The following is an 18,165-nucleotide window of genomic DNA, read 5'->3' on the forward strand; positions in this document are numbered from 1 at the left end:
TAATCAGAGAGTGAACTCTGGGGTAGCTGCCATCCAGGTCTCTGCTCCCCTCATACTTAGTAGACAATACTCTCTGCAGAGTGAAAGGAAATCCGTGATTTAAGATATTCAGTCCTGTAGGTCATAGTGTCATTCCAACAAGTTTTTTCTAACGAAAAGGACTTTTCCACATAGAAACCTATGTGATAAAAGCTAAAGAGAGCTGCCAGGCACAGTTTGGTGTGTTCACTCACATTTAAAAATTGTTTACATGTATGGGGGGGGGACGATATGGTATTTGCTTCAGAATAATGAAGGAGATGAGGAAGGGGACTGCCTGCCACATGTTGATCACTACTGAACCTGGGTGCTGGTTGCATGAGGGTTTCACGATACTATTCTACTCTTTTGCGTGTGTTGGAAGTTTTTCTAAAATGAAAAATTTTTTAAAAAGAGAGAAGCCAAGAAAAAGAAGTCATTCAAGCAAGGAAAGCCTTTCCAATATGTTCAGAAGAAAGGCCTGTTTCTCCTGCATTCACTTGAAGTATAAACCTTCACTTTTTTTTTTTTTTAGTACTCTCTACACCCAACGTGGGGCTCGAACTCATGAACCTGAGACCAAGAGTCACATGCTCTACTGACTGAGTCAGCCAGGTGCCCTAAACCTTCACTTTCTGAAGTGAAGCCCGATCCTACAATGTCACAGGGTTTGAAGGGACTGGAGGGAAACCCACTCAAAGAGCAAGAAAGACCTTGTCAGCACTGCCACAGGTCTCCCTAACATGCTTAGCAAAACTGGTGAGGATGTGGGAAGACATGGGGGTGAGAAGTCAGCAAAACAGAAAAATGTCTCTGACGAAGTCAACCAAAATTTAAGTAAGTCTTTTAAAACAGAGCCCACATTTAATGGCCTCTCCGCGGAGGTAGCTCTGGGCAGACTTTCTTCCACGTAGGAGGGAGTAGATTCCTTTGATTACAGAAGCCACAAGAACAGGTTGCCCATCTGACTGGAGCTCAAGGAACCTTACAAGATCATTCTCTTCTCTTCCTCAGATAAGCGTTGATATTTCTGGAACACACTGCCTCTCTGGTGGAATCTAGATGAGCACTGGCTTTTCTGCCCTGCCCCACCTCACTCTCCTTTCCAAAGCACAACCACCTGGCTGACCCCTACACCCCTTGCATTTAAAACCCGCTTCCTCTCTGACTAGAGGACTTCTCTGGGTACATCTCAGATGCCACAAAATATTTGAAATTCTCCATACCAGCCCCTTATAAGTACACCTCTAGCAATGATTTGAACACTTCTGGGCTGGCCCTTCTGAAAGGTATTTATGGACCAACGAAACCCAGGAACGAAGCCTCCTCACATACCAAATATTCAAGAGCCTTGTCCTTCCCTCTCTCCCTTTCTCTCTGAGGAAGAGTATGACAACCCCACTCTTAGTAATTATCTGTGGAGATTTACCACACACATCTCAAAAGCAAAGACAGAGCGTCTGCTATTAGCTTGATTCTCTGCTCCACGCTGTGTGGGATAAAGAAAGGAGTCGATACGGCCGATGTGCACAAACGGTATCTGATGAACTGCCGAAGCATGTGGTACACACCACAGGATTTCCCAGGTGAGGGAAGTCGCTGAGGGCTTGTGTACTCGGGGAAGAAAGACTTCGTAACGAAGGCTGGCTCAGAGGGTGGGAGGACCTGACAGCATGAGTGAAGAAGCATCACCCCATCTGTGGCAACGAGGACACAGCCTTGGCGAATGCAAAGTGTTCCTTCTGAGAAGCAGTGACGGTAAGGCTGGACAGGAGGCAGCGAGGCCATGGAGGAGAATGATGTGACAACACTGACACGGTGGGTGCTAACCAGGGGCTGACTGGAGGCTTCCGAGCAAAAGAGAGACGGGATCGGAGTCCTCCGAAGGCAGGTCAGATGGGCAGGCATCAGGGCACAAAGTGAACAAGACAGGGAAGGAGTCAAAAAGCGCAGTGAGGGAGGCGACAGCGGCCTGCACCGTGCTGGGGAGGGGGAGGAAGGGCGGCAGGAGGAGGGGGAACGTATCAAGAGAACTTAGTTCTGATGAAAAAAACGCAGGGGACAAAAAGGACCTCAGGAGGACATGGGGATTTTAATCCTAGAAGACAGTGAAGCTAGACTGGCTGGTCTGAATGCAACGAACCACTGGCATCTCCTCAAGAAAATGCTTACGGTTCTAATACTCTTTTCTTACAGAAATCATTCGTAAAACAAGGCCGTCCACCCTCCCTGAACTCAAAAGGTAAGCTTCCCCAAATATGTTCCACGCACTCAAGTGAATCTGTTAGGGAATGCTTCTCCCCAGCGGCAGCTCACTTCCTCCCCCAAAGGAAAGGTGCTTCTGCAATCTGAACCTCAAGTTCCCGTTGAAGTTGCGAGGTCCAACGTGTAAGGTAGCAAGTCTCCAACGTTTCTCAAAGTTCAGCTTTGATAAGGAGAGCATTTTATTTATTTATTTATTTATCTATCTATTTATTTATTTATTTTTCAATTTTTTTTTAATGTTTATTTATTTTTGAGACAGAGAGAGACAGAGCATGAACAGGGGAGGGGCAGAGAGAGAGGGAGACACAGAATCCGAAGTGGGCTCCAGGCTCCGAGCTGTCAGCACAGAGCCCGACGTGGGGCTGGAACTCACGGATCGTGAGATCATGACCTGAGCCAAAGTCGGATGCTTTACCGACCGAGCCACCCAGGCGCCCCAAGGAGAGCATTTTAAAGCGGACATCTCACCAAAAGCTAACCCTCGAATTCCAGGTCTCACCTGAACTGGGACAGGACGTAACAAGTCTTCTCTGCGAGTCACCAGATGTCACGCTCAACAGAGACCATCATGGGGACGTGCCAAAGTAACCTGAAAAAGCTCCCACTCCAGAGGCAGTCGGATTCTACCATGTTCTTCCTCACCTTCACCCTGACAGGAGTCACTCAGACCTAAACACACACACTATAATCACCAGTGAAAGAATTAAAGGGGGGAGGGCAAGACAATTCAATGCTATGGCCTGAGCCCAAACGCCTTTCAAGACGTCAGAGCTTCACAGAATCCGTTCGTGAGTAACCAGAGTGCCATCAAACCTTGCACGGTCAGGCCAAGATGAAAGGACAGGTAACGAAGTTACAGCCAAAAAAGGATTTTATTCACGTGCTTCAACATTCACAGCTGGATCTCAACACAGACCTAGTAAGAGCGCAAAGAATACCCACTGGAGTGGAAATCTATGCCACCAAGCATAGTGACAGCTGTTTGAGAGACCTCCTCACAACGAGAGACGTGTCACTCTGAGGTAAAGCCCAAGCTTGAGGGAGGACGCCAGAGGGGGTACAGAGGAGACTGAGCACGAGCTGGTTCTCACAGAAGCTAAATGAGGAGGACACGAGGGTTTGTACCTCTCATTGTCTCTAATTTGCGTATGTTTAGAATCTTCCATGATAAAAAGGAAAACACGACAAAGAAAACACATTTTCAAGATACTCAAAACAGGCCCCTCTCATATCCTCTCTCACAACTTAATTTTCAGTCCTCCCAAACAATGGAAAGCAAATAAACACTTTTCTTGTGCTTAAGCAATGAGGTAGAAAGGGAGTAATGCATATCTTAAGCCTAGAAAATTCAGTAAGAGAAGACAGATTAGAACTATGAACGAAATACTGCCCCTTCTCACACTTCTCTGCTCATGTTTCCATCACACCTCTGAAGGCAGATCTCTCTTTCAGAGGAACGTGCTCGCTGCCGGAGGGACAGGAGAGAAAAACCGACAGCAAAAAGTCACAAAGAGCCATACGAAACTCCAGATCAGAAACTGGAACTGGAACCTGCCGTGGCAGTGGTCCAGGTGACAGATAACGCATCCCAAGGGGGCAGAGTCCAGGCTCATCTGTTTCTCAGGGTTCCCCAAAGACATCTAGTCAGAGGGTTCTGGGACCCGAGTCAGCATCAGGTGCCTGAGACATTTACTGAGCATCCCTGGCTGTCTAGGGAGCCCAACCTCAAGAAATTAGAATTCAGGGGCGCCTGGGTGGCTCAGTTGGTTAAGCGTCTGACTTCAGCTCAGGTCATGATCTCTGTGAGTTCAAGCCCCACATCACGCTCTGTGCTGACAGATCACAGCCTGAAGCCTGCTACAGATTCTGTGTCTCCCTCTCTCTCTCTCTGCCCCTACCCTGCTTGTGCTCTGTCTCTCAAAAAAAAAAAAAAAAAAAACGTTAAAAAATTTTTTTTTCAATAGAAAATAATAAAGAAATTAGAATTCAGTGGGAAGACAAATGTAAACAAAGTTTCACAACACAAGCACAAAGTGCCCTGAATCCAGATGAGGAAAGGAGCTCACCCTGCTTGAGGGGTCAAGAAGGTGACCGGTGAAGGGGATCTTAACAGATCTATAAGGAGCCTGTCCAACGCTGCAGGCTGCTGGTGGGGAGGGAACATGAGCGAAGGCCCCATGTTGCTGAGGCCTAGCGATGGGGTGAGGGCCAGATGGTGAAGGACCTCGCATGCATGCGAAGGGGCTTAGACTTCACTCTGTGGACTGGGGCCTTCTCTGTGGCGAGGGACCAGTTACTGAAAATTCTAACCCAGCACGGATGACTCTTAGGATCCCTTCTGTACTTCTCGTGGACAGGTAACACAGGTGGGCAGACCACACTTAGGGCACTGCCTTAGACGGCACCAAGGCTATCTCAGCAGGGGTGCAGCCTGGTCCGTGGTCTCATTAGAGGGCAGGTCTGAGAGCAGTGTGATGGGTGAAGGACAACAGAGATGGCAGGGAGCCATGAAGCTGTCCTCTTGATCTAGGAAATGAGTCTGGCTGAGATACTGGCTAGAAGGACTGGGTAGCTCAGTCGGTTGAGCGTCCAGCTCCTGGTTTAGGCTCATGTCATGATCTCACAGTTCAGGAGTTCGAGCCCCGCGTCGGGCTCTGTGCCGACGGTGTGGCGCCTGTTTGGAATTCTCGCTTTCGCCCTTCTCTCTGCCCATCCCCCACTCTCTCTCTCAAAACAAATAAATAAAAACTGGAAAAAAAAAAAAAGGAGCCACATTTAAGAGACACTACTTCAGTCTACATGACAGAACTCAGTGACCAAGTAGCAGAGCATCACTGTACTCTCCAGACTGGGGGGGGCCGTGGCTGTCGGCAGCAGGAGGAACTACGGGAAGAGGCACACGTTAAGAAAGGTAAACTCAGGCGGGAAGATTTTCTTCAAATTTCACGTAACTTCATTCTTGTATTCTATTCTATCTAGTTTATTCTTTATTATTCTTCCAAATAATCCTAGTTAGCTCGTTAATTTTAGTCAAATGGTATCTCAAAGTGGATGCAAGAAGCCTTAAACCAGCCCAGGCAATACCAAAAGAAAGTCCTTTCAACCCCACCAAGCCAAAGCAAGCTTTAGAAAACCAATCTAACGCCAAACAGGGCAGCAGTGTTTTCTGTTTGCATCTGGGCTGAAAGTGCAGAAAAGAAACACACACTCAACTATCTCCACTGGTGAAATTTCAGACAAAGCCAGACAGTGTTGTTGCTACAGTCACAAAATCACAGCCTAGAAAGATTGCACCTCGCGTGGTGTCAGAACTCGTTAACGTTTCTGAAAGCGAATAAAACTCGTTTTCTGTACTAGGTGCAGTTCGCTGCTGTGGTGTAAGAAATCTTCATTTCTGGGAACGGCAACACATGTTTGGGTGAGGAACAAAAGCACCTGCCAAAACCACTCTGTGGAAAGAAAAAAGAAAACAAAACTCTCCCAGTCTGTTGGCCCCCGAAACAAGTAAACAGTCAGGAAACCATGAAATGGAGTAACAGGTAGATACTGTGCATAGCCCCAGCTTGATGAGTTAAAGGGGTCTGTCTGCATCTGCAAGTTTCTTCCATTTGCCTCTGATCCCCCACTGCCTCTCAGGCCCAAGCCCACAGCCTCCCTTGCCTGGACTGGTGCGGCAGCCTCCGCCTGGTCTCCAGCTTCCTCCTGGCCTCATCAGTTCAGTCTCAACATGGCACCTGCTAACCCTGTAAAGTGGAGGCCAGGTGTCTTAGCCAGCTCAGGCTGCCTTAACAAAATCCCACAGTCTACGTGGCGTAAACAAGAGACATCTACCTCTCACTGTTCTGGAGGCTACAAGCCCAAGATCAGGCTGTCTGCAGGGCTGGGTTCTGGTGAGAGCCCTGCTTCTGGCTTGCTGACGGCAGCCTTCTCACTGTGTTGTCATATGGTGGGAGAGAGCAAAGGCTCTGGGCTTTTCCTCTTCCCAAAAGGGCCACTGATCCCATCATGAGGGTCCCTCCCTCATGACCTCATCTCAACTAAATCCCATAGGCTCCACCTCCAAACACCACCACATTGCGGGGGAGGGCTTCCACGTGAATTCTGGAAGGACACAAACATCAGTCTGCAATACCAGGGCAAGTCGCTCCCCTGATCAGATGTCTCCGGTGGTGGCTTCAAAAAGGCCAACAGCCTCACACCAGCCACCAGGCCCTACACCTCTATGGGGAGGCTATACCTCTATGGGGAGGGCACGGCTTGCCAGGCAGCACTCAGGAAATCTGTGAGGGGCATTTCTTGGCGGTCACAGAGACTGGTGGGAGGTGTGGGGGGGGGGGGGCGGGCACCGCACAGCCAAAGATCATGTCAAATCTGTACACCGTCAGACACTCCCACAGGCCAAAAACCTTTGATAACTCCCTGGAGCCTACAACCTCACTTATGTAAAAGCACAAAAGTACTTTTTGCATAATTTTATACAAGTAATCTTTCCAGACTTTAACTACTGTATAAAGCAGGCAAGGTCGCACTTCTGACGTGTGGAGCGTTACCAAGAATTGCTCGCCATCTTGGAGATGCGGGCACCGCTAAATGTCCTGGTGTTTTTATCAGTCTGCATTGGCGGGCACCACATTCACTCACGGCGGAGTGTCACCGTGTAGGGGGGTATTTACATGTTAAATACATGTAGGTGAGTAAGAATTACTTTTCTATTAGTCCATTGTTAGATCACCAGCTGCATAATACATGTATTTCTTTCTGAAATTGTGTGTCTGTGTATGTGTGTGTGTGTGTGGGGGGGGGGTTACTATCTATACATTTCACTCCAGGACAGTAGGGGGGCATTTCCGTAATAAATATTGTATGGAGAGAGCATGGCATCCCCACAGGACTGGCGCTCTCATCTCCTACTCCTCTTCCTCTCCTTTACTCCCTGCCCCCCCTGCAGCCACTCCCATACTCCAAGTCCTCCACCACGGAGGACTCTCCCCCCCTCGCCCCTACTATGCCTTCTGCCTAAAGGCTCCCCTGCCTCCTTGAGTTCTTGCTCAAATGGCGCCTTCTCTGTGGGGCCTTCACTGTTGCAAGTTGCAGCCCCCACCCCCACCTCCACCCCTGGCCCTCTCTATTCCACTCCCCTGCTTTATTTTTCTTCAATAAAGTCATAGCTTTTATCACCACTACGTAATTTATTTCCTTGTTTCCTGCCAGAATGAAAGCTCTAGGGGGGAGAGGATTTTGTCTGTTTCTTTCGTTTGCTGTACCCACAGGGCCTGGAACAGTATCTGGATACCATTATAGGCGATTTACAGATTAATGGTTTAGAAATATCAATTTTGAAATCTTTAGTTATAATTGCAAGATCAAAACTAAGTCAAAAACTCAGGGTCTCTATGCATTATCACCCTTAACCTTTGTGTAGAAATACACAGATATACTGTAATATACACAGTGTTTACATCTATTGTAGAAATATATATAGTGACTGGTATCCAGGGCTGAATTTAACTTTAAAAAGCCAATCTAGGGGCACCTGGGTGGCTCAGTCGGTTAAGCATGTGACTTCAGCTCAGGTCATGATCTCGCAGTCCGTGAGTTCGAGCCCCATGTCGGTCTCTGTGCTGACAACTCAAAGCCTGGAGCCTGTTTCAGATTCTGTGTCTCCCTCTCTCTCTGACCCTCCCCCATTCATGCTCTGTCTCTCTCTGTTTCAAAAATAAATAAATGTTAAAAAAAATAATAAAATAAATAAAAAGCCAGTCTATTCTCAGAAAAACAGTGAGACTTAGAACATAATGAATATCACTTGAAATTATCAGACCTTACTGAGATTTCTCAAATTCTCCCTTTAAGTGTCTCTTAACACCTCCCTGCTCTGCCTCCCTAATCTGTTCCTGGATTCCACTGATTTGTATTTCTGTCCCGCCTCTCATCCTTCCCACCTCTTCCCATCCCCCTGCTCCCCTTTCCAGGTCTGCCCCACAGCTTTGGCCTCTCTGTCACTGGCCCACACTCCCACACTGCACTGCAGGATTAGTGTTGAGTCACTCACTCTCAGTCATATTAATGGTCCCAGCTTCCTGTTCGTCCCAGTACAAAAGCCAGGATGCTACTGTAGGACTCAACATGCCCTCTGCTTCTCTCCCTCCACCTCTACTCCCTAAGCTCCTCCCAAACAGGACCTAGACCTGCTGCCTCCTTTGCAGGCCTCACTCCCAACAGAAATTCACAAGGCTCAGCTCACCACAGCTTCAGAAATCTTTCCTGCTCTCAGCTGGCCAAGCTCAGAGCAGTTCCTACCACCTCCCAGAGGCCCTTAGAAAACCGTGGCCCAGCCCTAACATTCAATGGTAAAAAGTGTTTCTCTCAAACCTTTTGTTGAGGATTTATTGATTTCATCTTTGGACAAAATCAGACACTGTGAAATTTAAAGGACTCTACTTTTGTTTTAGAAACATTAGAAGGCTTAAACATGAAGGAGAGACGGTACAGATAACATTCCGGGAGGCTGTAAATACAATGCTGAAAGTCTACAGTCTTCTTGTGGCCACTCACTCCTGAGAAAGCTGGTCCTTCCGGCTGCCTGAGGTTCTTGCTGATCCGAGCAGGGACCCACTCAGACAGGTGAGGCAGGGTGGTCTGTGATGCCCCAGCTGCCGCCATCTATGGACCGTAACCAGGTTTGCTGTTGGCTTGATAAAATGATGTGTCACCTTACGATATATGCCAATATTTTTCCATTCAAAACACTGTTCTGAGAACATTTTATTAGCGAAGGAAACACACTTGCTGTGCTCATGTAAATAATGAGTCACAGATCAGTGACGAAAGAGAGTATGCTGGTCAGACCCTAATCTAGGGCCAAATCAGAATTATTACTGGACTCTGAAAGCCCCAAATCCTTGGCTTTGCATAGCGTTATCCAGGACGATTGCTTTGGAAATCAAATACAATTTCCCAGCTGTAGGACTCTACCGTGCTAACTATCACCAGCAAGACAAGATCATAAAACGGAGGCAGAGTAGATTAAATGAGAAACAAGTTCAGTGTTTCACTTCCCTCAACGTAAAGACCCAATAAAGCGGCTAACTTGGATGAATGTCAAACTTTACAGCCCTCAAGTAGTTCAGCCTCTGTAAAAACAAACGAGTAATTTGAGGTTACAGAAGATAGTTCTTATAATTATGATTACAAGATTCTAATCATTAGCTAGAACTTAAAAAAAAATTTAATGCAGCATGTCTTTGTAAAAGACCTACCAGCCAGAACTATTAATAGAAAAGCCTAGAGCCATTTAAACATGAAATCTGGACAGAAGAAAAAAAAAAAAAACATAAAGCTTCCTCTTCAACTGATGCACTTTGTGAATAATCACAATTCAAGCTGTAAACATACCCTCTGAGTATAATTCCCTCTCTTCTCCTTGCCTCCATTATCCTTTTTGATTTTATTAAAATGTATAACTGTTTTTCTGGAATATGTTTCCTGGGAAGTAGCTGAGCAAATGCCCAGGTCAATCAAGGACCATATCCAAATTACCTTCTTTTAAAGTCCATTTGATTGAGCCCGTCCTCTTACTGACAGCATGCAAGCTTCCATCCAGGGTTGACACAAACAACAAGGTTTCGGGAAGTGTCACTGTGCTGGGACTTCCAAAAATCTGCAATGAGATGTTCGTGTTCAATAGTAATCTTCATCTTGGGCACGTACAACCACAGACAGACCCCCCCACCCCACCGCCGCCCCACCCCACTCCAAAAGTTATCCTTCTAAAATCTGCCACCTCACAGATGAAGACGCTGAGGTTAGAGAGCCCGCATCCAAGGCACATGTCTAGACAACAGTTGAGTCAGGACTAGATCCCAGTTGCTTTATTCTCCCTAAGCAGCAATCCTTCCCGCAGACAGACAGGCTTATCACCTGACACAACAATGACAGGGATTCTGAAATAATCCACGGGCAGCTCCACTGAAACAGACGAAGAAAGTATGCTCAGCTTTCTAACGGACTTCCTTCTCTTGGTTATACTATACCTTCTAAAACTTGGTCATCCTGCAAGACTCACTGGTAAAGAAGAACGCCAGCACACCCACACTTGCCCACGTGCACTTACGGAATTTTATTTTATTTATTTTTTTTTTTTTAATTTTTTTTTTCAACGTTTATTTATTTTCGGGACAGAGAGAGACAGAGCATGAACAGGGGAGGGGCAGAGAGAGAGGGAGACACAGAATCGGAAACAGGCTCCAGGCTCTGAGCCATCAGCCCAGAGCCCGACGCGGGGCTCGAACTCGCGGACCGCGAGATCGTGACCTGGCTGAAGTCGGACGCTTAACCGACTGCGCCACCCAGGCGCCCCAACTTACGGAATTTTAAAAAGGCAAAGAGCTAGGGAAAAGTGTTTAAAGCAAAATAGGAAAAACAGCTCTCATTACGTAAAAAGTTCATACAATGGGGCGCCTGCTGGTTCAATCAGTCAAGTGTCTGCATGATCTCATGGTTTTTGAGTTCGAGCCCCGTATCATCCTGTCAGCACAGAGCCTGCTTTGGATTCTCTCTCTCTCCCTCTCCCTCCTTGGCTTATGCACTCTCTCAAAATAAGTTAAAAAAAAAAAAAAACAAGAAAAAGAAAAGTTCATAGAACAATAAAACACCAAGATGTCAAAAGAGACAGGTTATAAAAGAAAATATATGAAAAATATAACGCAAATTGTTCTTCACTTATAGTCAAAATGTAATTTACATAAAATTTTTTATGCTTAATGTGTTAAAACACACACACACACACACACACACACACACACACACTCTCTCTCTCTCTCTTTACAGAAAGCAGCCAAAGGTGGTGAAATTCACTTTCTCATCCATTGTTGGTGCCAATGAAAATTATAAGTCAGTGCAATCTTTCTGGAAAGTATAAAAATGCTCAGATTTTTGATCCTATAATTCCTATTCTGTATCCTAAAGAAATAGTTCCAGAAACAGAAAAAGGTGTGTGCACAATGATGCTTATCATATCCCATTTCCCATTTACAAACACAGAAACTAGAAAGATCTGGATTTCCAATAATATCTAAATGACTGAAATAAACTATAAACACCCAATGGAATATTATGTAATCATTAAAATAGCACTTGGGAAAAGTTACAGCAACATAGAAAAACGCTTCTAGGGGCGCCTGGGTGGCTCAGTCGGTTAAGCGGCCGACTTCGGCTCAGGTCACGATCTCACGGTCCGTGAGTTCGAGCCCCGCGTCGGGCTCTGTGCTGACAGCTCGGAGCCCGGAGCCTGTTTCAGATTCTGTGTCTCCCTCTCTCTGACCCTCCCCCGTTCATGCTCTGTCTCTCTCTGTCTCAAAAATAAATAAACATTTAAAAAAAAAATTAAAAAAACAAACAAACAACGCTTCTATACATTTTCATGTGAAAAATACAGAATCCAAATTTTAATGTACACCGTGGTGATAATTATACTGGACAAATTTTCTTTGTCTGCCTATCCTCCAGTTTTGCTAAGAACTGTACCCTCATCTGCAGTTGCCATGGGAACAGCTGTGTGGGGGGGGGGGCTCATGCATGCGCACAGGCAATACATCCATGTGCAGGTGATAGCTGGTAAGGTTTCCTGAGACAACACCCTTTTGAGGTGTTCAATTCCAGCTTGTTTTTTTAAATGTTTGTTTATCTTGAGAGAGAGCATTTGTGCAAGTGGACGAGGGGCAGAGAGCAAGGGAGAGAAAGAATCCCAAGCAGAGCCTGATGCGGGGCTCGATCCCACAAACTGTAAGATCATGACCTGAGCTGAAATCAAGAGTGGGACACTCAACCAATGGAACCACCCAGGCGCCCCCAGCAATGCCACATGTAATAAGACTTTCTCTTTGTCACCATACTGTCCCATAAGCTACCTGGTTCCTATGGGTCTTAAATTAAAACTGGGCCAACGCAACTTGCTTATGCTGTGAGAGTTTGGATTTTGGCACAAAAATTTTTAAATATAGGAGTATGGCTGGCTTGTAGCACTAAACAGGAAAGACTGGGGCTTTATGTGTGCAAGGCAGCCTAACCCTAAAATAATACCTGCCCACTCTCGGTAAGAACCAGGATGGCACCCAGCTAATACCTTAATAAGGAAAGCCCGATGGCTCTTTCCAAAGCAGCCTGAGATGGCAGGACAGACACCCCAGTCCCTGCATTCCTGTGGAGACCCACTGGCAGAGGGGGCGAAGCAGCTGCCAGAGCCTGACTCATCTCCGCTCTTGTCTGGTTCCGGCCTAGAGGTGAAGAAGTTCCACCCTTTACCTTGCCCAGAGCCCCCGGGGCCCACTCACCTGGAATGGAAGAAACAAGAGCAAGCTTTATCACTGCCTGCGGAGTCTATTCTCAGTGTAAAGCCCCAAATCGGAGGAAGACTTTTAACTCTATCTTGGGAACTAGGAAATTAGTCTGGGTACGACCTGGCTAGGAAAACAGAAGCCTCAAGGTGGTGCCTGCCCTAGCTGGGAATCCAGAGGTCGTGCATACCAAGTGTTTTAGGGATAAGATTATTTTAGCCTGCAGATTATAGACCGTTGTTGAGACTCATCTGAACCTGTTCACACCTGAACTGGAGAAACGGACATTGCCTGGAGCACATGGGCTTGCAGAACAGTGGCCCTGGGACAAGACTGCTAAGGGCTGTCGCTGAAGGACACTTAAGGCTATCCCCCACTGAGAAGGTGATGGGTTTGCAGCAGGACGTGGGACTGTGAGATCACATCAGCTGGGGGCAGTCTAGAGCTGGAATGAATGAAAAGGGAAGAGTGCCTGCATACCCGGGGACCGGTAGGTGGAAAGGCCTGCCGAGGCCCCTCCACCTGTCGTTTTGTACAACAGGTCTTGGGATCACACAAGAATTGTGAACTCTCTGGTCGCTCAACTGGTAAGAAATGAAAACTCGAGAGATTTCTGTGGATGTTTGCTGGATGTGAGAGAGACAAAGATTGAAACAGAGAAAGAAGCCTGAGAAGAAACACAGCTGAAAGACGGACAGAGTGCCCTGGCTTCTACTGTTCCTCAGGCCAACTTCCTGTCATTGGGCTCAGACACACACCATCCCTTACAAGAAACTCCTCCTCTTTGCTTATATTTGTTGGAACTAGATTTCTGTCACTCGCAATCCAAAACAGTCCTAAAACACATACACACACACACATGCACCATTAAAAACATATATGGAGAGAAGGGCACCTGGGTAGCTCAGTTGGTTAAACATCTGACTCGACTTCAGCTCAGGTCAGGATCTCACAGTTTGTGAGATTGAGCCCCACATTGGGCTCTATACTGACATCGCAGAGCCTGCTTGGGATTCTGTCTCTCCCTCTCTCTGTCCTTCCCCCATGCTCTCTGTCTCTCCCTCAAAATAAACATGAATACATATATATATATATACACACACACACATATATGTATACGTATATATGCATACATATATATGCATGTTTATTATATTATATATATTCATGTTTATTATATTACATATATTCATGTTTATTTTGTATTTCTATGTGTGTATATATATACATATATATATACACACACACATATATACACACACACACACACAGAAAAAAGATGAAAGAAATATTACAAAACTATGGCAACAGGTTTTTTTCTCCTGTATTTTCTAAATTTTCTATGATATGATCATGTAATCTGCGATGAATTTTTTATAAAACGGAAAGAAGATGGACAAGTTAGCAGGTGGGACGGAAGCTCAAAGTTAAAGGAGCTTCAGCAAGCCCCTCAGGATATTAGGCAACTCAACCACCTTTGATCATTAATATCCAACAAACAGAAATAAAAGTTTAGAAACAAAGAGGTCCCTCAGTAAGACAGTGTACATCCAGGAATAGATGAGTTTTGTCATTGCTATTAAAGCCTACAGTACAATGATAATGAACTAAATGCCCCCAAATATAGCTTATCATGGTATTAGTATTAAAAAGGGTCAATATTTACTAAAACATATCAGTGCTGCTTCATTACTAGTGTGGAAACAAAAGCCACCTGCCTCGTCTGATCATCCTGGAAACCACAGGAAGAGCAATTGTCTATGGTTGGTTGGTGAATCGAAATAAAACACTAATCACATAACTAACACAGTCTTATGAAAATCTTAAAAATACCAGGTTTGGCTAGAAGTTGAATTTAGCAACTGAGAGTGCCAACAGTTAATCACAGTGTCCATACGGACGTCACAAACCCTGTCACAAGCTTCTCTCCTCTTTAAAGGCTCTTGACAAATTCCAATTAGAATGTCTGGGGAGACACTCTGAATGGTGTAATTCTTTCACATGGCAAATTAATATGACAAAATTTCTCGCCTTTCCCCCGGCATTTCTGAAAGCTGCCTGCCCTCAGATACAGTTGCTATCACTAACGTGAATTAAATAAGCTCCTAGATGCCTTTTGGGATACTGAGCACAGCTGAGAACCATTTGTACCTGAACATCTAAAAATGCTGCTTCACAGTCATGAACTTGCACATTACCTCACCCAGCCATTTCAGCCATTAGGGCTCTCTTCTCTGATGGATGAAATGGCCATAGGTGTGTGTTATACACACTCGTTTCCGGACAGCCTGAAACTGGAAAAAAAAAAACCCTGATTCTGCAGATCTGCTTCGAGTTGACTCTCTAGAATCTGACTCATTTTTGCAACTAGTGGGATATGTACTCCTGGCTTGGATGATGACTTCTAGCAAGTAATCCCAGTAACACTATGGCGGGTGAAAATGCTAGTGGCAGGTAACCTACTCTAACCTAAAACTAAACACCCATTAGCCAGCTGGTCCTCATGGAAGTCTGGCCACACACGCTCTCTCCCAGGAGGTGACCCTGAAACACCCAGCCTGAGGACTATGAAGGAAGCCTGGTAATTCAGGGCAGATGATGCAGGACAAACGTTGCTACTAAAACCAACTTATTTCATGTAGGTTTGTTCAGTGGTAAAACAGGGCCCTCACCGAAGCCCTGCTCAGTCTGGACTTCAGCAAGAATCTCCCTCCCATGAAAAGAAACGCAGGACAGGGACTGTGTCCTTGTGTTCAGTGTTCCGATGGTAAAGCAAAGTGCAGCACCCACACCATTTCATAAAATGCAACACTCACTTTAGCTTTACTACAAAGACCCGGAAGCAACTACCGACAGCTTATACAGAGATGATTAAGAGGTGAGCCACCAACAATTTCACCCTAATATTCTAAAGTCAGCTAATTGTTAGTTGCTCTTGCATTAATTAACTCAGCACCTGGTATTTCAGGTAAGAAAAAAATCTTTTCTAAAACGAGTTTTGGGGGGCGCCGGGGTGGCTCAGTTGGTTAAGCGTCTGGCTTTGGCTCAGATCATGATCTCGTGGGTTCCTAGCCCCGCATCGGGCCCTGTGCTTGACAGCTGAGAGCCTAGAGTCTGCTTCGGATTCTGTGTCTCCCTCTCTCTGCCCCTCCCTGGCTCGCGCGCTCTCTCTCTCTCTCTCTCTCAAAAATAAATATTTAAAAACTTAAAAAAATAAAATGAGTTCTAGGGAGGTCTGGCTGGCTCAGGAGGTAGACTCGGTCAGTAGAGGATGCAACGCTTGACCTCAGGGTGGTGAGTTCGAGCCCCACATTGGGCGTGGAGCCTACTTTAAACAAACTGTTAAATGAGTTAAGTAACTTTGTTTAGAGAATGTCTTCAGTAAAGAGAATATGGACACACAAGATAGGTATGTGTTTAAGCAGCGCGAAACAAATGAAACTGCCTCTCTTAAAAACCCACCCGTTTTGGAACTAGTACTTAGGACTGGTCAGGCAAGGAGGCAGCTCACAAGGAGGCAGCTCACAAGTACCTGGAGAGCCCAAGGCTTGGTTTCAGCTGCTATGTCTATCACGGAGGTGGCTGCTCCTTCCTACTCACCCTCTGCCCCCAGCCCCAGGAAGAACAGCAGGCAAGCATACTGTAAGCTCCTCCAAGATTGAGAACAGAGGAAAACCCAAGGCTTTTCATCAGGGTTTCCAGAAATGCTGCATCTTCCCAAGAAATACAATGTGTAAGTTTCAGACACACATTTCAAGAAATAGTCCGCACACACATTAACTGACTACCTAATAACAAGGGTCATAAATAAGTTAATAAAAATAGCACAGACTTTTCATCTTGAAGTCAGGGGGAGGAAGTGGTGCCATGCACACATGTCTCACACCCAGCTCTCCAAAGTGATCTACACTTGATAAGCGTTGTAGTGCTGGTTCTATTTACAACACTGGGGCGTCCCACCCCCCACAAAAAAGGTGCATGCACACATCCAGAAGACCCACCACCGTGAACAAGAAAGCCATACACTTCTCAGTGGCGTGCAAATCAATCAAGTCAAACCCAACTGCACATCTCCAAAAGTTAAATTTATATGGCAACACTGTAGCACTGGCTTAGTCTGATAAGCAGAAACAGTAAAAATAGTTAAAATCTTTTGTGACCCTTCTCTACTTCCCACCTCCACTCCAACAGACCACAGTATTCATAATAATATTCAAATACAATAATGTGGCTAATAACATAATGATTCTTTTTTCTTTTAGGAGTACCACACCAATTTCCAGGATATATTCAAAGGCTATTGGTTTGTTTTGTTTTCACTAATTTTTCCTCTATGTTCACTGGACTACTGTTATATTGCATAATCCAAACTTTAGTTTTATTTATTTAAAGCTACGTAAACCAGGGGCGCCGGGGTGGCTCAGTCGGTTGAGCGTCTGACTACGGCTCAGGTCATGATCTCGCGGTCTGTGAGTTCGAGCCCCGGATCGGGCTCTGTGCCGACAGCTCAGAGCCTGGAGCCTGCTTCCGATTCTGTGTCTCCCTCGCTCTCTTCCCCTCCCCCACTCATACTCTGTCTCTCTCAAAAATAATAAACATTAAAAAAAAATTTAATGCTAAGAAAACCATTCCTCCGAACTAAAAGTACAATGCTTGTATAACTCTAGCAAGGATACTGGCATATTTCCAATAAAATATTATTACACAGCATAGTGAGCACGTGAATTCCTGGAAAACTACAACCTGCCATCAACAACCAGTCTGCCTTATGCAGTGCAGCGGCTCCTTGCCAGGGCTCAAACCCATTGGATGGCTGGCCACAGAGGTAAAGTGAAGGTAAAGTGACTTACAAGTTCATTTTGGTTAGTTAATATGTACACATTATGGTTTTACAGGTAAGGCATAAAACAAAGTCCCCAAGTGAGGGAAGGATTACATAAAAAAGATTTCCACGTTCTTTTGTTTTACTACTTAAGGACACATGCAATCTTTAAAAAAATTTTTTTTAATTATTTTAGAGAGAGAGTGTGTGAGCAGGGGAGAGAGGGAGTGAGACAGAGGGAGAGAGGGGGAGAGGAAAAGGGGAAGAGTGGGAGACGGGGAGGGGGGAGAGAGAGAGAATCCCAAGCAGGCTCCAAGCTCAGCATAGAGCGAGGCAGGGCTCAATTCCAAAACCCTGGGATCACAACCTGAGCCAAAATGAAGAGTCAGATGCTCAACCTACTGAGACACCCAGGCACCCCGGACACATGCAATCTTGAGACCAGTTAAAGCTGCGTGTCATCAAATGCAGGATAATAGATTTTGAATGGATTAGAATATGCTAAAGAATGAGAGCTTCTGAGGCGCCTGGGTGGCTCAGTCGGTTAAGCGGCCGACTTTCGGCTCAGGTCATGATCTCGTGGTCCGTGAGTTCGAGCCCCGCGTCGGGCTCTGTGCTGACAGCTCGGAGCCCGGAGCCTGTTTCCGATTCTGTGTCTCCCTCTCTCTGACCCTCCCCCGTTCATGCTCTGTCTCTCTCTGTCTCAAAAATAAATAAACGTTAAAA

General features: G+C 45.8%; 1 protein-coding gene across 2 annotated transcripts in view; it reads right to left on the minus strand.

The window, feature by feature from the left end:
• The window catches only part of ERN1 (endoplasmic reticulum to nucleus signaling 1), an 80,927-nt gene that overhangs the window by 42,354 nt on the left and 20,408 nt on the right, over window positions 1-18,165 (minus strand). The window contains exons 1-2 of one of the 2 annotated variants that reach the window (XM_030295942.1): window positions 10,067-10,410; window positions 9,823-9,943 (exon numbers count right to left, since the gene is read on the minus strand). In XM_030295942.1, the coding sequence (XP_030151802.1) occupies window positions 9,823-9,943; window positions 10,067-10,114 (169 nt within the window). In that variant the 5' untranslated portion in view covers window positions 10,115-10,410. Of the gene's footprint in view, window positions 1-9,822; window positions 9,944-10,066; window positions 10,411-18,165 lie in introns of those variants that run through there. The other variant, XM_030295943.1, reaches the window with a different exon arrangement.

Source organism: Lynx canadensis, chromosome E1 (genome assembly GCF_007474595.2).
Source record: "Lynx canadensis isolate LIC74 chromosome E1, mLynCan4.pri.v2, whole genome shotgun sequence".
NCBI classification, from domain to species: domain Eukaryota; kingdom Metazoa; phylum Chordata; class Mammalia; order Carnivora; family Felidae; genus Lynx; species Lynx canadensis.